General features: G+C 39.3%; 1 protein-coding gene across 1 annotated transcript in view; it reads left to right on the forward strand.

Annotated features, from left to right (window-relative positions):
- The window catches only part of CFAP99 (cilia and flagella associated protein 99), a 61,621-nt gene extending 41,723 nt beyond the window's left edge, over window positions 1-19,898 (forward strand). Inside the window, exons 10-16 of the mRNA XM_068403982.1 lie at window positions 510-598; window positions 2,793-2,997; window positions 4,764-4,905; window positions 6,080-6,231; window positions 7,442-7,647; window positions 17,255-17,417; window positions 19,627-19,898. Coding sequence (XP_068260083.1) covers window positions 510-598; window positions 2,793-2,997; window positions 4,764-4,905; window positions 6,080-6,231; window positions 7,442-7,647; window positions 17,255-17,417; window positions 19,627-19,794 — 1,125 coding nt within the window. The 3' untranslated portion in view covers window positions 19,795-19,898. The remainder of the gene's footprint in view (window positions 1-509; window positions 599-2,792; window positions 2,998-4,763; window positions 4,906-6,079; window positions 6,232-7,441; window positions 7,648-17,254; window positions 17,418-19,626) is intronic.
- The last annotated feature ends 2,896 nt before the right edge of the window (window positions 19,899-22,794 follow it).

Genomic DNA, 22,794 nt, shown 5'->3' on the forward strand with positions numbered 1-22,794 from the left:
CTACTATCTAGAAAATGGATATGGCAATTGGTGATGCCAGTTGTCTTATAAATATTTTGAAGTTAAAATAGTGATTATTTGTAAAACACTTTTGAGACCCTCCTATGAAAGGTACTGCTTCTGTTTTACTGTAATGGTTTTGGCTAACTTACCGTCTTTCAGAGAAAGTTTATTTTCTTTGTCCAAGCAGATGGAATCCCTTCACACTATGTACATGAGCACTGAAAAAAATGAAATGAAGTGAACACATTCTATGGGATTTGACATGGTCCAAGAGTGATTACAAATTTATAATCCACTTGGGGGACTTTGCTGATTTCTTAAGCAGCTTGAGTGGTTTATGAACAGCATGCAATTTCATTGTGAATGTCAGATTAATGCTAGATGAATACTTCAGGCAAAATTTATGCTGTCTTAGGTCGATTTATTTAACCCGTTGAAATGTTTTTATACTCTGTTTTATGGGTTTACATTACTAACTATAGTATGTACATTCCTTTCCCTGACAGATTGACAATATACCTATTAAATTAAATGCTGCAGCTATTTTAAGAGAGGGTGCCCTCTATCAGCGGAAAATGGAACAGGAGCTCAAGAGGTATCACACTTTTTTCTCAGATTCATTTTCACAACCCTGGATATAGAATAATTAACCGCATTAAAAATAATTAAGTAAACTCCAGGCAAACTAAAGGAACGGATCTGTTGTAAGGCATTGGGAAGCTAGTCTATAAACAGCTGACAAATAAAGGAAAAAGTGGACTGAAACGAAAGTCGTTGTTTTACTGTAGATGCTATACAGTGTGACTGTGTTCTGATTTAGCACTCTGGCTAGTGCCCACTTGCGAAGTCCAATAAGGATCACTTGTTATATTTATTTTAATTCTCCAGAATAAATAATGACCCAAATACACATCTATTTCTGTGTCGATTATAAAAGATGCATATATATTAATCCAAATAGTTTCATATAACTCCATTTTCTTCAATGGTTTGTGGTCAACTACATGCCAGATTTGATACTTGAACTTGTTTATACGTATACAAAAATACCTGTCCATTTCTATCACAGTAAGATATGGAGGACTAAGGGTGTGCTGCTCCACAAAGCAAGACAAGGCAGGAGCTGAGGGTGACAGCAAGGCATGTAAGGACAATGTCCTCACTGACAGCAGCTCAGTTCCATAGTACCCTGGAAAGGCAGCGGAGCAGACCCAGTGACAGGTAGCAGCGTCAGCCAACAGTCCCGTGATTGCTAGATGAGTCCGTAGTGACGAGTCAGGGCCGAGGAAGCCAAGTCAACAAGGCAGGGTCAACAAGGTACTAGGCTGGGTGCAGGCATACCTACAGTGTAGCTTAGGCAAGGACAAAGGCTGTTAACCTGAGCTTAAATGTGGCTCCCAGGAAGAAACTCTACACACACAACAGGACTTTTCATAGCTCTTCCTCACACAGCTCTCTCCAGTTCATTCTGATCCAACATTATACAGTTGCACTGCAACAAAGCTGTCTTTGAACACAAGCAACTAAATCCTAGGCAGGGAATAAGAGGTTGCAGGTCCTTTTGGTGCACTTAGGGCTCTAAGGAATCCTGACATAAGGAATCCTTATTCAGCAGCACAGGTTTTCAGCTGACGTCAACTAGGGAGAGGCTGACTCCTGAATGGCCACTGCAAGTTGTATTCTATAACTAGAATTACAGAACATTTTCACTAATAATTTTATCAGAGATAAAACCTGTATCATGTCATCTTGATTCAGTATTATTTCTAATCCACCTGACTTAGCAGGCTAAGCACTAAGTATCGTTAGCATTTTAAGTCCCAGAATGACTGCCTAAGGTTGGATTTGGTCTTTGGACCTAGTATATGGATAAGGATTTTAGCAGTAAGATATTATGCATCACTCAGCTTCTGTTATCAGCTATGTATGTATATTGAGGTTCTTTTATATTACACATGATACTGTTCACTCTCTCTGGCAGAATTTTGTCCCACTCAGCAGAGGAACAGATTTTCCCTGTAACTTAACCCTGTTTTATATTAATGAGTTTTAATCTTCAGCTGCATTTAACACACACAGATACATATATATATATATATATACACACACACATTGGGGACCAGCAGTAAGACGCAAATCACTGCATTTTTGTGTCTCTGCCCTAATTCTTGGCTCATTCAATCCTCTGCTGCAGAACTTTGATGGGCCTGCCTCAGGGCTTTGCTATGGTTTTCTCTCTCAGCTAAGCACAAAAAACAATGTGGTTTTGCTTAATAGCTGAATCCTTCTTTGCCTCATTACAGCAATATTATTTAATTGACAAAATACAAAACAGAAATAGAATTAAGCAGAAAAGGTTTCAGTTCTCTCTGTTAAAGTGGCCAAGAAGATTGCCAAAGAGAAAAGTTATTTGTTCTTTCTACCTCTAAGCAAAGTAATCCTCTGAGAACATGTACATACCTTCAGCCTGATTCTCCTTGCTCCTTAGAAGAATCCATATGTAGCTAAAGTTTGCCCTCTCTTGGGGCTTTGTTTTACTGAAAATTTACAGGTCCATGCCCTCATGCACTTTCTTCCAGCCTGGCTTTCCCAGGCTTTCCACGTAGTAGGAACATCTCTTAGACTGGAGTTAAAATATATCTGTCAAATGACTTTGTGATGACTGCCTGTTTTCTCTGCAGAGATCAAACATCTTATGTCACAACAAACTACTAGAAATGTTTTATGAACCAAGGCAGGGCTGCAGAGCCAGATCCCTTAAATACCATACTCTTTCTTCTCTCTTGCAGAATTGAAAATTTGGTGCAAGGGGCTGGAGACCCATCTGAATTCTTGGAATGGCAAAAACAGATGCGTGGAAGAGATTTGGAAGAACAACTGGCTGAAATAGAGTGTAGGAGGCTTCAAGGGAAACTGAGTCATGAAGAGGCAGTTCTAGCCCATCAGAATGTAATTCAAGAAAATAAGAAGAAAGCTGATCTAATGAGAGAAGAGGTAATACATACAACATTGCTCATATTTTGCTTACATTCAATTAGTGCAAAACATACCACAGATGATACCTACTATAAGAAGGTGTAAAAGATCTGTTACAGTGTCTGTACTCACTGGTGTCTGCAAACAATGGAAAAACAGAGCTGTAACTTCCAGATACGCCAATGCTTATACATTAAAGTACTTTTTACAAGTGTTCGATTTGATTGATAACACTTATGAAGTAAATTGAATAAAACAGAAGGTTAAAGCATTCTCCCCTATATTGACGTCATTGTGCATATCCTTTTTGAACAGATACTGAGATACTAAGCACCATTTGCAATGAAATCACCAATATGTAACTAATTTCATTACCTTGTTAAATGAGAGCCACAAATATGAAAGAATTTGTTTTCTTAAACTGATATAATTCAATTTACTTCATATTGTCTGACATGCCTAGATCTCTCTTAGGGGAAAATTCAGGCAGAGAACCCTCTGTGGATTTATATATATATAAAACTGAATATTTATGCCAAGAAGTATTTTCACGCAGTTTCCGATCTGGCAAATCACAGTTTCCCAAAAACATTGCAGATCTTTTCATTTTTTTCCCAAACTCACATTACATTTTTCCAGTGCTTTTCCTATAAACTAAACAAGTGATCCAGAAATAACTAATACTATAGATTTTAAATTTTTCATAGTCACTGTAACAGGCTTTTCTTTTCTGTTAGCCCAGTTTGCTACTATACCCGGTAGGCCAGCCAGTACTTCTCCCTTGGTGACCTCTGACAGACGTCTCTGCAATGTCTCAGCAACTTAAGATGGGACCCCAAATGTACAAGATTTTCATAAAGGCCACACTGCAAAAGGGAAACTTGCCTCATGAGTTCCTTCTCTGTCCTTTAAAAAAAAAAATCTTTCAACCTTTTTTGGCATTGAGTCTTCATGTCTGTTTAGACAGGCTGTAGCAAGAACTTAAAGTGGACCCTAGTATGTACAACTAAGCATAGTGTGATCGCTCACACTCATTCCAAAATTATTGTAATTATTATATTCACCTCACTTTCAGAGCGTAAGTGTTTTATTTGTTAACAGCAATGTCCCAATATAGATTTGGGGATGTGCAAATCAGACTTGCTCTAACCTGACCAATTCCAGTCAGCTCCCTTTGCTGGCCAACAGATGCCAGCAGGGCACTTCGTCTATATGGAGATCTCCAGGAGCGCTCAGCACCAGTTCTCCATTCACCAACAGCTGTCATGCTGACCCCTTCTCCTTCCTCTCTAGTCTTCCATCTGAAACAGAAAGTACAGTAAGGAATGTAGTCTGGGAAAATCCAGTTTCCTGCTTCCTGTTCATTTCTTCTGACAAAGAAAGGCACATGACAGCCAAAAGTAGACTTTTGTATGTTACAGAGATCTGACTTAGGCCCATGAAGGTCCTGCAAGCACACAACCAGCTGTGTATTAGATTGGCACTCCTCTTGGTATCTCACAACCAGATCCAGAGATGGCTTTTTTTGTCTGCTTTTAGAAACATATGAGAGGGAATCCTGGAAAATAGCAGTGCAAATGTTATGGAGGGCTGTTGTGGGTAATAAAAACATGGAGAGGGGAGCTTATATCAGGTCTCTGTGTTGTCCCCAGACAATGTCCTTTGCTACTTTTGTGGATGATGTAATACTTTGAAACCATTTGTCCTTGCACTATTTCACTGTTTTGAGGCACTCTGATCACCAGTTATTGGGAATTTTATTCACCTTTTTGTTTGGGATTTAGAAAGCAGAGCTGATGCACCAGTATGCCGAGAAATGTCTACAGGAACAGAAAGAAATGAGAGAGCTGGTGGAGCAGGTCGTGGAAGGACACAAGAATGCAAAGCAAGCAAAAATAAAGCTCCAGAAATACAAACAGCAGATAGGTATTTATATATTGCCAGAAAAGTGAGAGATTATGCCAAATGTCCCCAAATTACTTTATCTTTATTTTAATGGGCCAATTACAATTTCTACAGAAAGGAAAGGGAAATTGAAGGAAAGATCCAGGCTATACATTTCCATGAATACATGAATATGAATTCCAGGAATAAGTTGGTAAAGGGTAGACTGGTCATGGGAATTACTCTTTGTTTAAAAGGGAGAAAGACAGCACTAACGTTCTGCAACTAGTTTCCTTCCCATCTAAAAGTAGCATATGTGAATGACTGTACTTTTTGTCAAATCTAGTTATGAAACTCAGATTGTTGTGATTCATATCATTAAGAGAGGATTCGCCTAGCAACCATTGTGAAAGAATCATGGCTCAAGTTGATTGACTCCTCCAGAGAAAACAGTCCAGAGAGGAAGACTGTAGCTAAGGAAAGAAAAGGCATCTCCTAGAAGGACAGTATCACAAGGGAGAAGGATGTAGCACCTCTAAGACAGAGCAGTCGTTAGGATGAAGGGAAATAATGGTACTCATCCTCCATTATTCTTAAAGAAAATTCTTCAGTTAATACATTAGCTAATCAGGGAGAAGGCCGTTCTGACTGCCATGGCTGTACATATTCCAGTGCAACACCATGTTAACATCTACTGTATGAACAGTCTGCCTCTAGTTGTGCATATTTTGGTGAGCAGACTTTTCTCTGCTTGTGTATCTCCATACTTGTATCAGTAAGGGTTGAGGCAAGCAGAGGGTGTTAACCACTCTGAAATGGCCTAGCAAAGCCTACCAGCCCTTGCAATTCAATGATTTCTATCATATATATATATATAGCTTGAAAAACTATGAATATTTGCTGTTGTATAATATCCTTTTATTAAATAATGAAACAGTATGCACTAATTAGAACAGAAATTACAAAGCAGTAATTCAAAGTGTCTACTTTGTGTACGTATACAGTATGTTTATGTGTTGAATAGAATGATAGATAGTGGAGGTGGGACGTACTCATTTGTTTCGCTAATCATTCCTCCCACCAATGCCAGACTGTTCCCTCAAGTACCTTTAGATCAGTGTTATTATCATTATTCACAAATGCATATGAATTTTCCTCCAGATGGACTACTTGTTAATATATGCAGCCAGCTAACAGATTCATTCTTTTCTTTCAGTTCAGGAAGTTTGTGAAGAAAATCGAGAACTACTTCGGCAAGCTTTAGAAGAAGAGGAGGAGAAGCTTAGGAAAAGATATGAATTAATTCAGCAAATACGAGCTATTGAGTCTTTACCAATCCTCAGACAGAAGTATGTTGATTTAACTGAGGTAAGATCAAAAGGAAAAACTACTGTTTTTACAGAAATGTATATTGTATATGTTTCACACATTCAGAGGAATTGTGTACTGTATGCACATCTATCACAGTCTGGATGCATAGCATTAAGTACAGTGATCCTATGACACAAAGGTTAGATCTAAACTGGAACTTTCACAAGGTTTATGAAATGAAATTTTTACCAGGCAGAATGTTCTGATGGTAAGTGAAATCTTAGTCCCCTTGAACTTTCTTTGAATTCTGCCAATAGGACCTGGCTTTCCTGATATCTTTCAAAAAGAGACTGACAAGTGATTACAACACTGGGACTGGAGGGACTGGACTGAGATCACTTCTTGCAGCCAAAATGACAGTCTGAGCATCTATCTACCAACACTGTGTGAAGATAGACAAAAGAATGTGTGAAATGGATTAAATTTTGCAAAGAAAGCTACACAGAAACTCAGTATTTGTGTGGGTTTATGCAGGTTCTCCATATATGCAGATGTGTATATGTGTAGACATAGGGAAAAGAAGAGTATATTTAAGAGCAAGGGCCAAAAACGTCATCTTTACAAATCTTTTTAGAAATGATCTGTCTTCATATGTAAATGAAGGTGCAGAAGTCTCTCATTACATTTCAGAATCAGGCTCCTTACCACTCTCATTGCAAAGCGGATTTTAAAAATCCTTCATTAAACATTCAGGTTTGAATATTTTAACTTTGGGCATTAAGATCTGAATTTCCTGGGTGCAAAGCATTGTTTTGCCCTAGTCTTTTCAGATAAAAATAGTAGATGCCATCATAGATCAAATCCATACTTTGGAAATAGATAAATACAAAAAATGCATATTTTTAGTGTAAAGTCTCTTCTGGTTTTACAAACCAAAAAAAAAAATGCAGTTTTACACATTTTAAAACTTAAAAAGTCAATTTTTTTGGACAGCAAATATGTTGTATTTATGATTAATCTACTGTATATTTCAATGCATTTTCATGAAATGTTTTGTGAGTCTCGTGTTTTTACACATATGAAAGATAAGCTCTACACCTTAAAAACAGCTTGTAAATAACAGTTAGGTTAGGACCAACCCTATCTTTCTTGAAGCCGAAATATGTTCAGCGTGATTTGGAACACAATCAAAATATTCTGGTTTTACTCATTTACTCTCCCCTTGGTATTTACAATGTTATTTAAACCTATATTTCATGTTCTCTAGACTGGTGGCCATGGTTTAATTTGTGAAATGTCAATAGTGGAACTACGCGAACGCCTCGCTCTACTCAGAGAAGCACAGAAGGCAGCAGAGGAAGAGAAGAGAGACCAGATAATTCATGAAAAACAAGCTAAGGAACAACTTCTTCTAGACAAACTGGACCAGATTTCCGTGTTCAGAGAAGAACTTGGACGAGCAGCTGCTTTAAAGTCAGTATAAAACAGCATGTGACCTTTAGGACATTGCAACTTTGTTAATATTTTGCTAGCCCCTTGAGCAGAAAAACAAGTAGAGAGCAAAATACTGGCCTTCATAAAATCAGTATGACTTGTGTCAAGAATTACACTGGGGCCAGGATTTCCTTTTTATTCTTGAAAATAATTTGCATCAGATTTAAAAAATCTTTTTCATCATTTATGGTTGAAGACACTCTGTAGGCTAGTGTTGACAGTATGCCCCAGGATTCAGAGCCAATATTGTATATTGAGAAAGAAGTTCTGCCTTTCTTCTGTTCCTTTTCAGCTAATCAGAACTAATTTGATGTTATTAGAATCATTCTGGCTTGCCGCTTAAAGTGGTTTCTCATTTTCATCTAAACTGATACATTAGGGCTATCGTTTTCTTCCTTGAGCTTCATTTGTTACGTGAAAAGGCAGACCTTATTTTAGAACTTAAAAATATTTAGGAAGGAGACTTTCTGATGATAATAATAAATTATAAATTAAATATAGCAGTAGATCAAAGAGAAAAATCCTTGCTTACAGGCTCTCTGATCAAATTTTGTATTCATTATTCAAATTTATTATTCATTATCATATTTATTATTCATTGTCATAAAGGATCCATAACCATCATAGATGCCTCACATGTGCAGAAGACAGTTCCCTTCCACAAAGAATTTAAAATCTAAGTTAAAGCTATTTACAAATAAAGCTGAGCAGGAGGAAAGCCCGTGTAAAAGTGTAAAATATGGCACACATCTCGATCTTATGCCATTCTTACTGCATCTTGACTATTCGCCATTGTTTTCTTGCAAGTCGTCTTTCACCTTTTCCCTTTTTGTGAGTTTGAGAAGTTAGTCCTTGTCTTGCCATATTTATTTTGCAAACAGATGTTCAGGCTGACATTCTGAAGACATATTCTATCAGGCTAAAAAAACATGTCTTTGGACATATCTTAGATTCGTGTTTCTTGCTGAGATACCAAAGGTGGCTTCTTGGAGTTAAATTCATGTTATTATCATCCAGTTCTAAATCTCAATTACAGAAGGCAGTTCTGATGTATTCATTTAACTGGTTTTCACTAGTCCCAGCTCTAATTTGGTTTGTTGATGGTAGTTAATCTCCAAAGACTGGGGGTTTACTCTGTTGGTACTTAAGAAGATAGTTTAATGAATTTAATGAATCAGTAACTGCAGCTGCAGTGGACTGACTGCATAGATCAGTGACCCTCTCTTCTATGACATGTATTGAGAAAAGATTTTAAGACTAAAGAACCTGAAATGGAGTTGGAACTGGAAATACACTCTCATCACTAAACATTCACTGTTGTGAAAGCCTGCGGGAGCAACTCAAGCCACCGCTTTCCACTAGAGATGCAAACTAGGCATTAAGAACTTGTATACTACATAAAACCTGTTTCACTTAAAGAATCATTTGTTATGCTAGATGTGCAGTCCGTGAATTTTGTATAGTGCTGGGTTTCTTTAAAATAGACTCTTCGGCTTAATTCAGATCTAAAACTGTTCTGATCCTGCAATAAGCTATGCTTGAATGAAGAAGCTAACTTTGATTCACTTTTGTCCCTGACATTTGAAATGTTATAGAACAGACCAGCGTGCCAAAGATGGTAGAATCCAAATTAAATTAAACACTTAATTTGCAAGCTTCTAGTCAGACTCATGATAAGTAATGCAGTAATTTTAATGGAGCCCTGTTTGCTCTCCAAATAAAGAAAATATAAAGTTTCATTATAGATGTTATAAGCCATTGCCTTTCACGGCTCCCAGGCAACCTATGTACGTAACTTGGGAGCATCTACTACAAAGAGGCATCATCAAAGTATACCAGAAATGTTGTTCTTTGGGGGTGTATTTAATGCATTTTCATCTAGAATGCAAATCTATGGTGTTATTTCTGTTAATATACAAGTACGGCACGCTGGCCTATTTACAAATGCTAGACGCTTTGCTGCAGCTTTTATTTCTCTCTAAACAAACTGTAGGCTTTGTGTGTTAAACCTGATTTATAGATCTTGAATCCTGAATTATCTATCAAGTCAATGTGAGTGATTAATTGCTTGGATTGTATTACTGATTATTGACAACTGCACAGGAGATGTAAAAAGCAAATTTTTATGTTTACAGAATTAATTCAAAATTACAGAATTATGTGATAGGGATAGAATAGCAAATCTTACCAATAGCGTTCATAAGATAGCCTTATGCATCAATATAAAATTACATGGTGTATCTTAAATTGTATTATGTTGAAGGCTACTGCTAATCAGCTAAAGCATGGCAGCTAAGCTTTGCTAAACAAAGGTGCTTCAGTTTGTGTCAGCTGGAGTTTAATTGGGTCCCTACCAAGCAGGTTCCTTTCAATATCATTTACAAACAGACATACATCAACACAAAAGCAGCACATTGAGCAAGCATATAATGAGCTATATTAAACAAAATAGGAAACGGAACATGAAAAATTACAGAGATGTCAGCCTTTAATAGACTGCAAGCCGTGACATCCATCACATCAGTGGCTTTGTGAGAATCAATTCAGTATTTACGCAGGACGTCCCTTTAATTGCTAGAATTTCACACAATTTGAAAATCAGCACTGGCATATGAACCATTCATGTGGTTTAAAGCTGTTCAGAGGAAAGTTATCTCACAAAACTTCACATGCTCAATTCCTCGCTCCTCTGCAAGCCCGCCTAGTGAACACCACACTATACTTTTGTTTGTGTCACACAGATGGCAATACCATGTCCCCACCAGCCACTGCCGTGTATGTAAGGTACACAGAAACCAGCCTTATTTCTGTTTTTGCTCATGTTCCTGCCTTGTTTGTTTTCCTGCTCATTTCCAAGTGACATGACAGTGCCGGCTGCCCGAGCCTCCTCCCCTTTCCAAGTCAGGGCAACATCCAGATGAAGGTCGCAGATGCTGTTCCAGGGCAACACTCTGAACTGACACTAATCCTCCTTGACTTCCTTGTATATGAGGAAGAAGAATTAGAAAATGGTTATGAGGAACAAGACGTACAGACTCCTACCAACACAAAAGTTTACCACATCCCCATCTCCCACTGTGGTAATGGTGTAGCATGCTGGGGTCTCAACACTGGGTTACAAATGATGGTGCATTTGCCACGGTGGCAAAGCACTTCTTTCTCTTCCTGCCACTGTCAGTGCTCAAACCCCTCCTTGACAAGGGGCACTGACCACACAGCAGTGTAAAACCTCTCTCTCGCCTGAACTGGCGAAGGGATGGAAATAGCGTGGGGGCAGCCATGGCAGGAGGACAAGGGGGAAGGCTGGTTATGAGGAGGGAGAGGAGAACAAGCAGAAGGGAGGGTTATGGATGGATGACTGTGACGGTCCTTTCCAAGTAGAACAAGCTCCCTAAAGCAGGTGTCCAGGCAGCACAACCATGTGATGCAGCACACAACTGAGGGAAGGGGCAGACAGCACATGGAGGTGGAAGGATGTAACAGGGGAACATGAGCAATGCTATCCCTATGTGTGGCTCTTGCTTCAGATTTTCAAAAACATAGCCTAGAATAAAGAAAAAAAGATTAGCAATATAAGGGACTTTGGTTTGGTACTTCATAATATTTGTGATTTCATTAGTTTCACAAATTTCATAAATACTTGCAGTTCTGTACATGTTTGCAATAAGGAAGTAAGATTTAGTTTCTCAGTCCCTACTGCTAGCAATGAGTTCTTCACTAGCATTGAAACAGAAGGAGGAAATTTATGGGCAATAATGGATCAGAAATTTAAATATGTGAAAAGAGGCTGTAAAGGAGACAGAGATAGGTTCTTCTTAGTGGTGACCAACGAGAGGACAAGAGGTACAAGAGGAAACATGGGAGGTTCCCTCTGAACATCAGGAAATACTTTTTTACTGTGAGGGTGACTGAGCACTGGCACAGGTTGCCTGGAGAGGCTGTGGAGTTTCCATCCTTGGAGATGTTCAAAAGCCGTCTGGACATGGTCATGGGCAACCAGGTCTAGGTGGCTCTGCTTGAGCAGGTGGAAGTAGACAAGATGACCTCCAGAGGTCCTTTCCAACCTCAACCATTCTGTGATTCTGTGAATGAAATTTGATTATACAGCTTCATAATCTTTATTTCAAATAAACACTGTTACGAGTAACAATCACTTCCACACCTAAAATTAGGTGCTTAAAAAGTTAATTGTTTTGGAAGGGAGTGAGATCTTGAATGCTTAAAGCCCTCACATTAGTACAAAATAGTAATCAATCTAATAGTGTAGTGTTCTTAAATGTCAAAATAATGACTCCTTTAACAGTGAACTGTTAACAGTTAGATACATTCATTTTCCTCACTGCAATAACTAAGAATTATATAGTGCAGGACAGGAAAAAGGCAAGGTACTGTGAAGTACAGACAGCCATTGTCACTGAGACTGAGAGTATGAGGAAATCACAGAATCACAGAATCACAGAATGTCAGGGATTGGAAGGGACCTCGAAAGATCATCTAGTCCGTCCCCCTGCCGGAGCAGGATTGCCTAGACCATATCACACAGGAACGCGTCCAGGCGGGTTTTGAATGTCTCCAGAGAAGGAGACTCCACAACCTCTCTGGGCAGCCTGTTCCAGTGTTCGGTCACCCTCACCGTAAAGAAGTTTTTCCTCATATTTATGTGGAACCTCCTGTGTTCCAGCTTGCACCCATTGCCCCTTGTCCTGTCAAGGGATGTCACTGAGAAGAGCCTGGCTCCATCCTCATGACACTTGCCCTTTACATATTTATAAACATTAATGAGGTCATAAAAAAATAAATGTTTATTGCACTATAAAGCAATCCTACTTCTGCTTTTAGAAATATATTTGTGTTTATTGCACAAACGTGCAATTTTGCACGTGCAAATTTTTTATCTCCATTTTGTACGGTGAGCTTATAAATACAGTCCTAGCTGCTTAAGTTGATATTTTGGTGCCTAGAATGGTCAAGTCGCCATTTTTACTCCATCTCCTACAACTATTGAGTCAGTTGAGAGCTGTCATACATCTATGTCCTTATACTTTTGATGCACAGGTGGAGTTTGAAAATGTAAATGAAGAGCAAAATGTGATTTTCAGGAGGAATCCGCTGTGCAAATCCTCAGATTCCTCATTTTTTAAACGCAGCTGAGGAGACCTAATCCAACTGTTCCAAGTGTTTTCCTACAGGACAACCTTTAATGCTGAATTGCTGCTTCTTCAGTTGTAGGCCAGATGACCTACTGGACCTAGAGTCCATTTGGTGAGATGCTAAAATTGCAGAGCAGATAGTTAAATAATTACAAGGGATCTGTGAATAAGAAGACATTGGACTGCCAAACTCCATGACAAGTTTGTGAGATGTGAAGTAAAAAAATACTTACATATTTTTAAAATTCAATATATTCACTAAAGGAATAATTGAGACAACAAATATGGGATGTCAACTGCAGTTTACGATGCCTGGAATATTATTTTAAGTAGAAAGACATTTTACCCATCACTGATGGAATTGTTCTGTACTTTATCATAGTGAGCCAAAATCTTTCTGCTGTTGACTGTACACATAGTTTACAAGGAAAGTGAATAGAGAACGAAATCAGTGGTATATAAATATATTTTCACTGTTTTATTTTATATCCATATTCTGTTGAATCTTTCATTAGTCCATTACTTTTTCTCCTTTGAGTAGTTTATACGTAGACCCCACACTACTACCAACTTCCATAAGCACATTCAAGAATCTCATCTCATTCCTTAACACTAGAAGGTACTTTCTGACAAGGTCACTATCAAAAACTAGTGTTTGTGAAACCATTTCAAATACGTACGGACTTCAAAAGTATTAGAATTTTTTTGAAGTCTTTGGTAGGAAAATATTTTTTTAATTATGGCAGACTTACAGAGGGACAAAGACTCTTGTCTGAGACCAAAAGAAAAGAAAATTAACAAATTCTCTTCTGGACCAAAGATTTGACATTACATTTTAGGAACGAGTATGATTCTTAAAAATTGGTTTTCATTCAAGGTGCTCATTCAATACCAGAAGCTGGTAAATAAACTTAAAAGTAAAATTAAAATGGTTTCTGCATACTGTTTTTCATAAATTATCACATAATTTTCTACTGAATCTGGAGAGGATTTTTCTAACTATGTACTACCCCATTCTGACTGGCTATTACCTTATTTCCTTAGGAAATACGTGATATGGGGTGACAGAGATTGTATGAGCTTTTTCTGTCTTGAGTCCTGAAAGTTCTCCACTGACCATCACAGAAAAACAGATTTTTAAAATGTCTTTTTTTCATTCCTTCTTGTCTTTGAGTTTCTGTTATGATGTGGTGTTGCATCTGAAAATCTATGGGATTGTCAGCTTTTTGGAATAGAGTAGATGACTGGCACGTGACTTCATGTAGGAGAGGACTGAATATTAGTCTGAGGATAAGCAACTATTTACAGTGTTCATTCAGAAGCAGCTCCTGCTGCTTCACGATGTTAAACCGCTTGCTGTATTTCCTGTAATTGTATTTACAAGCATCTGGATTTGCATGTAATGAAAGGTTTTGTTGCTTATTCCCACTGACAATATTTAATCATCAAGTGTTTACATAAAACCTTATTGTTATATTCTCCTATATCCCTTGGAATGCAATGCCTTGTTACAAGGCAAGTACACATAATCCATATTCTCAATTAGATTAAATGATAGAACATAATTTTTAGATTTACAGAATAGTGTTAAAAATTAATCTCAGTGTAGCAGAATATGTCACAGTGTTAACGAGGATAAGGAAGTGCTATCCTAACCAGAGAGCATGACACAAAGAGCAGAGGGGTTCAGGAAGTGTCTCAGGAAAGCAACTGGAAATGAGAAGCCAAGCTAAACTGTGCCCCTTATTTAGAGTCCACAGTCACATTTCAGAATGTGACACAGGTCAAATCTCCCCTTCATCCAGTTCCTGAGGATTTGGGAACTGTAGTCCAGAATGGCTGCTCTGAAGAACACCTGCTGTTACAGGGAGTTTCCTGTCAGGAAAGACAAAGCTAACAAGGCAGACAAAAGCCATCTCTCCCAAGATGAAAGAAGTGTTTGGATCCCTGGAATCTTGATAATAGACACTTTTTAAGGAAAATTGGTGGGTTTAGCATCAGAAGGAACTTCCCCTTCTTCCCCTTCTTCCAGCTCCTTGAGACGAGTGTGCCTTATACTGAAAACACTGTGGTATAAGACCCAAGAGAAAAGGGAAGAGTTCTGTTGTAAAACATTTCCAAGGGCCAACCTGTCTGTGAAATTAGTGCTGCCATTGCCACAATAACAGTTACAGGGCCAGCTGAACAAGGCCCCAGTGCATTCTGCTCTTGGTCATTTGGAGTCTTAATCTGGTTTCCAAGAAAAGCAACTGTAATGTTGTACCACTGAAATGTAAGAGGACCTTTTACAACACTATCCTTGCCAGCTGAGAGAAGGCATCAGATCTAACCTGGTTATACATTATATAATTACGTACATTCTTTGCTAGATCTGACACTTACTTTAGCTCTGAATTTGGCCACAGAATCACAGCTGCTCATGACATAATATTGATAGTATAGCTTGATCATAGTGAGCCAAATTCAAGGGCAGTGTTGAATAAAAGAGAAAGGTGGCTGTTAAGTGAATCACTGTGTAACATGGTGTAACCTACATGAAAAAGTTGTGAGTAAATTGTGCCTGTTGTGTGAAAGTAAGCAAAACCAGAAAAAATGTAAACTCGAGGACAGAAAAATAGGTACAACAGAAGGAAAAAATGAAATAGAATCATAGAATCATAGAATGTTAGGGGTTGGAAGGGACCTCTAGAGATCATCGAGTCCAACCCCCCTGCCAGAGCAGGACCAATCTAGGGCATGTTACACAGGAACGCATCCAGATGGGTCTTGAAAGTCTCCAGAGAAGGAGACTCCACAACCTCTCTGGGGAGCCTGTTCCAGTGCCTGTTCCAGTGCTTCTTTACCTTATGGTAAAGAAGTTCTTCCTCATATTGAGGCTGAACTTCCTGTGCTCTAGCTTGCATCTATTGCCCCTTGTCCTATCACAGGACACAAGTGAAAAGAAGTTGCACCTTTCCTCTTGACACCCAGCCCTCATATATTTATACACATTAACCAGATCCCCTCTCAGTCTTCTCCAGACTAAAAAGCCCCGGGTCTCTCAACCTTTCCTCATAAGGCAGGTTTTCCAGTCCCTTAATCATCCTCGTAGCCCTCCGTTGGACTCTCTCCAGTAGACCTCTGTCCCTCTTGAACTGGGGAGCCCAGAATTGAATGCAATGCTCCAGGTGAGGTCTCACCAGGGTAGAGTAGAAGGGGGAGGAGGACCTCCCTTGATCTGCTGGACACACTCTTCTTAATGCACCCCAGGATACCGTTGGCCTTCTTGGCCACAAGGGCACATTGCTGTCCGATGGATAACTTGTTGTCCACCAGGACTCCAAGGTCCTTCTCCACGGAGCTGCTCTCTAGCAGATTGCCTCCTAACCTGTACTGGTGCATTTTATTACTCCTTCCCAGGTGCAGGACTCTGCACTTATTCTTGTTGAACCTCATTAGATTCCTCTTTACTCAGCTCTCCAGTCTGTCCACATCATGCTGAATGGCCGCACAGCCTTCAGGTGTATCGGCCAAACCTCCCACCTTCGTATCATCAGCAAACTTGCTCAGAAGATACTCTGTCCCTTCATCAAGGTCGTTGATGAAGATGTTGAACAGGACTGGACCCAGCACTGATCCTTGAGGGACTCTACTAGTTACAGGTCCCCAGCTGGACTTGGCACCATTGATTACCACTCTTTGGGCTCTATTGTGTAGCCAGTTCTTAATCCATCTCACTGTCTGTTCTTCTACCTCACACCTCCTGAGCTTGCTCACGAGGATGTTATGGGAAACTGTGTCAAACGCCTTGCTAAGGTCAAGGTAGACTACATCCACTGGTCTCCCTGCATCTCCCATTCAGTCACGACATCATAGAATGCTATCAGGTTAGTCAAGCATGATTTCCCCTTGGTAAATCCGTATCTCTTATGCCTTACTTTTATGCTGCACATAGTGCTATCAATTTATGCTCACCTAGACCCACTAACCTTAATTAATACATCACCATCCCATAGATTCTGAATCTGAGCATTGAAATTACACAGAAAATAATATCTTTCATTTGCCAAGGAATACAGCAATCAAGATGAATACTAATGATCATATAAAGAAAAATCCATAGTTCTCACAAGCAAAAAGCTGCAATATTATCACAGGTTTTGCACATGCTTTTGCTAAAGAATGTCATGTCAGGCTTGAAATACTTCAGATATTGTCATCATGGCGTCCTGTGGGAATAAATTATTCTATTCTGTTTAGTAATGCTGTTCTGTAAACAAGAAGCAAGTTGTGAATACCACATTCATCGAGCTATATGATTTAAACCTGTTGTGAGTCTAGCTGGTTCCCAGAAGCAAGAGAAAATTCATTATTATCAAGGTAATATATGCTCAGATGGATTTTTTCTGTGGGTTGATATTATTTTACCTTCTCATTGCTTCTTTTTGATTTTGTAGGCAAGAAGAAAAGAAAAGAAAGTCCCAGTCTGGTGAAAGACCTGTGAAAGATGAACGCGTTTTAAACCTGCAGAAAAAGATTGCAGAAAAAACAATGGAGCGTAAAAAGCAAGCAGGGCTCTTAAAGATTACCCCCCAGAAATCCAGCATCGTATCCAGAAAGGTCTGTGAGTTACATAAGGAGAAAAGCTCTGCAATAGACCTGCTGTTCACAGACCTTTGCTCAACTGCCAGCACTGGCAGGGGGGCAGAGGCAGATGGTGCCATACATAACTGGCAATAGCAATGCCCTGCTTCCTGCGTAGGCACAATTTTCCCAAACCATGGCCTTGACCTCACCTTGTCACACATTCTGCTACCACAGAGCAGGGCTCATCCGTATGACACCCTTCCCACTCATTACCACACATTCTTATCCCATTGAAACAGCTTCTTAGCCCCTGTCCCTAACTCTTGTGTTTCTCAGTCTCCTATCACACACGTCCCATTACACCAAACAGGGATGCTCACCCCCTCTCTCACCCAAAGCATGTTCCAGTTTGTCATTCCCATGTTTTTTACCTCGCCTTTCCTCAGCCTGGTCCCACAACATTGGATGGAAACATCAGTAGGCCTGTAGGCTTTATGCTGGTTCACACTGGTCGTGTTTCCTTGGCAAGTGTCTAAAGACAAGCAGTGAGGAACTGCTGCTCCTGCTGCTGCCGCCTCTGCCGTTGCCTCAAGCATGCCTAATATTTCAAAGTGGTTCATGTACCAGTAATAGCACATGTAAAAACTGTACTAGCCCAATGTAAAATTAGAACTAAATCTTCCAATCCATTAAAGTAACAATAACTCTTTACCTATTTTGTGAGAAAGTTAGATGAAGCTGAATTCAATGAAGAGGAAAACTGTATTTTTCAAGTGTGTATAGTTTAAAAACCAAAGTAGTACAATCTTTCAGAATATCAATGTTTCCTGCCTTCAGAATCCCCATTTCAGGCAAGCAAAACATGTAGGTGCTTATATAGACAACAAGGTCTATGCCTTTTGAGGCCATTGAGATGGCTTTCTGAAATCGGGTTTTGAATACATGCTTAAACACTTTGCTGAATGGACTCCAGAGTAAAGTAGAAGCAATAAATGCAGACTTCAAAGGAAAGCAGCCATATAATTACAAATGTGCGACATTTTTAAAATAAGCAAAGAGAAATTCTAAATTCACAGCTAGAACTTTTGACTACCTAATGTGGATCTGGATGACTGCTCTGGTGTCACACAAATGAGCAAAAAAGCCAGGGTTTGAAAGTTGTTTTGATGTTAGATTTTGTCTTTTTATTGAGCTTAGCTTTACACAGGAAGTCTCTTAAAATGTCACAGTGCTTTTGTTTATGTTCTGCTCAAATGTTAAGACATCTGTAAAAAAAAAAAACCCAAAATGAAAAAAATTCAAGGTTACTATAAATTATGTGACTGTTTTGGTGTATCTTCCATCAGTGCTGTTCAGCTCTGCATGACCCTATTCAAATGTTACTAAAGCAAAGTGGCTCAATTCTGGTCAGAGAGGTTCAGCAGCATCTTTATTGTAGTTGAACTGCATGTTGCTGAAAATGGCGTTAGTGTAACTATAGGAGAAAATTCCTCCCTTAGTTATAACGCAGTAGGTGTCTGGCATTCAGTTTGTACTGCTATCTTTTAGGTTCCTCAATAAGTAGAAAAAAAAAGTGACACTAACCCCTTGTATTAATGTTCCAAGTCCAGATTGTGGCTTCAGTTACATTTGTGATGGGCCTTTAGGCCCAATGGGTTTGTGCTGATACAAAAGTCAAGGTAACATTTGTTTATAAATGACTATTACATTCTTAATAGAAATATGTTGCAATTTGGAGAACTAACCATAAGAAAAACTACCATTAATGAAAAAAAGTATTTTTCTACTATTTTAAGCAAAGAATCAGATGAAAAAGTAGCAGTTTTCTGTTTGTTCTGAGCTTTTTTGGGAATGCTCCCTTGTGAACCCAGCTTTTGCATCAGCAAACCAGTAGAATCTGATAGGATTTGTGCAACTGTTCATTTACGGCTTCAAGAATAAACTGTTGGCAAAGAAAGAACATAAGGTAGCAGCATTGGAGCAAACCATACAGATGTAGTTTTATCTTGATATAACATTTTGTGGAGTGTTGCAGCTGTGTTTAATTCATCTTAAACTGGGCAACCCAATCAGGTTACCTTTCTATTCATCATGCCTAATTTGATGTTGACATGTTTCCCAGTCATGTTAGCAAATAAACTGTGTTGCCAGTCAGCCAGATTATCGAATAGAAGTTCAGTGTATCCTCACAAGAGAATCACCATGTTCTCTGCAGTCTGATCATCTGTGTGTTTTTCTGCAGGACTCTTGGCAATGGAACCATTGGAAAGAACTGGAAGAGAGTCGGGAACGACAGTTCAAGATCCTTCAACATGGCTTCATGGCCAGAGAAACAGCTAAGAAAATGGCTGCCTGTGAGGCAGCAAGAACTGGAGCCACAGTCTGTATATTGCGCTCTGAAGTAAAATAAAATACATTTGGAACAAATCCAGGCCTGCTGGAAATCTCCCAGTGTGCCTTTTTACTACAGGGTTGAATTTTAATCTTTATTTCACCTTTACAATGTAATTAGAAAAATTTGGGTCATACAGGCACAATAGAATAAAAATTTGTTAATTTTTTTGTAATAGAATTTTAAATTTAAGCTATAATGATACATTTTTTTTTCTGTTAGAATCAAAAGCTTTAAGAAACCGAAACCTTACCATCAGTGCTGCTACAGCAGAATGGCAAATATCTGGGTAAGAATGCTGAGATCTGTATTTCTGTTGTCATTTTATACTATGCCATGGTTTGCTATGCTCATCTTCCAAAAGAATAAAAATGAGGGAAAAAAACAAGCAACATTTGTTTACATATGCATCTTTTCAGAAGGCATGGTCAGCCCAAGCTCCTAACACGTCTTCTAACATGACAGTAACTGTGTGTAAGAGGATCACCAGTTTCGACACTGGTTTTAGAGGATGAGGGAAAAACTGTTGAGAAGGTTTAGATGATGTCATAGCCTTCAGGAGCCAGAGTCCAGATTCAATGACCCAGACAGACCATCCCTCTATTTGCATATGTGAATCTCTTCAGTCTTCAAACAGTGGAAGGAAAACATAACGTTACTTGAGCTCTTTAGGGAGCTGCTTCCAGAAAAAGTCAAAATTCTGTTAACTAGAAGATAATTTGCCCCTCTATGACAATTTCTGTACTGTTGTAAAACAGCTTTTAAATCACAAGACTTATTCTAGGCGCAAAGCCAAGGAGGATATAAATCTGAATTAAAATCTGCACAGGCAGTAGGACTATGTAATGCATTTCTATTTTAACTCCGATGCCAGTTACTAAGTGTTTAATTATGGCTATTGCAAATATTTAAATTGAAGGAGACTGTCGCTGACATTAGAGGCAGGCAGCTGCTTTTAATGCTCTCACAACATTACATTTCGCACTTTTTACTGCAGGAAGTCTAATGGAATTCTTTTGTTGCCACCTAGCTGTGAAGATCACTTCCACAAGCTGATAAAATGTATTTTTCATTCAAAGTAAATGCTATGGTAGTCCACAAAAGTAATGTAGAACTCATGCTCCTTAAGAAGAGTTAAGGACCATAGGAAAGTGAAAAGAAGGAATGATAGCAGAACTACAGAGAAGAGAGAACTATGACACTATGTCCGGTAGATGATTGTAATAACTTAAAACAACAAACCCGTGGTGGCAGGGAGTTGTTCAGCATTCTGTTGCATTGTATTCCAGAACAACAAAGCCAAGTGGTGACTGGAACACCTCGTTTTTCCAGGAGCTAGCAATTAACAGGGCTGACAGTCACGTCTGGGATATTCCATAGCTGAATAGTTCCTCTTAAACTTTTTCATGTGTCTCGCATTTTGGGAATCTAAAAAAAAAATAAAGTCATCATTCATTAAGCAAATAGATAGGCAGGTGTATGTAGGTAGGTAATATGGAAATTCCAAAAACCCGTCATACTGCATGCTTCTTCCCCTGTGATGTTGGACCCAGTTTTCAAAATCCTTACTGAATTGCAATCAAGCTGATTCATAACTATTTCCTTCTCCATATTTTCCCCGCTCTCAAATGAAAGAACTGAGGAATAGAGGAATCTCAATAATCCAGCTGTGGAATTTTTACCTTGGGAAGTCACAAAGAGCCTTATTGCTACTTTAGGATCTGATGCATAAAGTCATCTTCAGAATCAATGTTTTGAGGAACATTTGTTTGAGACTCTTTCAGGAAAAATATCAATATATTCCTATGTTTTTGTATCAATATAGCCTATTGGTTTTTCAGTGATAGCAGGTCTTGCAGTGGAATACACAGAATAACATTAAAAATACCATGTTCCTCCTGACAAATGCAAATAACTTGATGTTGGAGGCAGCAGGCCCTATCCAGAACCACGCGGCCCCTCGCCACTGGAGCATCTTCTCTAGTATTCCTGTTCCAGCAATGTGGTACGCAGAAACCTGAGGTGATACCACACAGAGCCAGCAAAGGTCTGGGAAGACTTGTTAGCGTTGTATTACAAAAGCAGCTGTAATGCCATTGGAGCCAGGTGAGCTTTGAAGCAATACAGACACATTCAAACCACTGCCTCAGCTAGTGTCTGTGGCACAGACCACCCACAACCTGGTTAATCCACACACAGGTAACTGAGAGTCAGCAATGCCTCTCATCGGCTCCACGGAAACACACGTGCATGAATAATTCATGATTCATTCATTTACACGTTTGTAACACTATTTGCAGACAAGAAGAGGAGGGTAAATGAACAAGGCTGACTCTTAAATCATCTATCAAAACAGACTTACAAAATTGGAGGTTTCACCTGTCTGATCTTCCTGACAGACTCATTAAGAAACCTGTTTAGTGACAAAAGCTGCACGTTCCAGAGGTCTCTTATTTCAGCCAGACAACAAAAGCCTTCACATGGAACTATGATGTAATGAGGTGTAACAAGGCCCAGATTACCTGAGGAAGGCAGAGGGATTTCAGCTCTGTGATGAGCCTCGGACACAGGGTGCTCACCCCTCGAATAACACAGTCGCTGCTGGGTGGCACTTGGCTCCCTCTTCCATATCAGCCTTGGTATGGAGGCAACACCCGCGCGCAGTGACTGCCTGGCCGGGTAATGTGACCTGCCCTAGAGAGCACAGGTATTTTGTTATTTAAATGAAACCAAAGACAGAGAGACGGTTATGTTGGAATGGCAAACAAAAACACGTACCTAGTACAAATCTCGAGTGCTGTCCACCCAGGGGAGGAGAAGGCAAGAAAGGTCATGAGGAAAAGCTACCAGTTTAGCTCCAAGCAGCCAAGCGTCGGGGCACGGGGCAGCAAGAGCCAGGAAAGGCCAGATGACCCTTGCATTAAGGCAAAGCATTTGGGAAAACCCCTTTTTGATGGTGAGGTGAGGGCATGGAAACACCTCTGCAAGTGTTTATAATGAGTTACATAGAGGATCTGG

This window comes from Nyctibius grandis, chromosome 6 (genome assembly GCF_013368605.1).
Source record: "Nyctibius grandis isolate bNycGra1 chromosome 6, bNycGra1.pri, whole genome shotgun sequence".
NCBI classification, from domain to species: domain Eukaryota; kingdom Metazoa; phylum Chordata; class Aves; order Nyctibiiformes; family Nyctibiidae; genus Nyctibius; species Nyctibius grandis.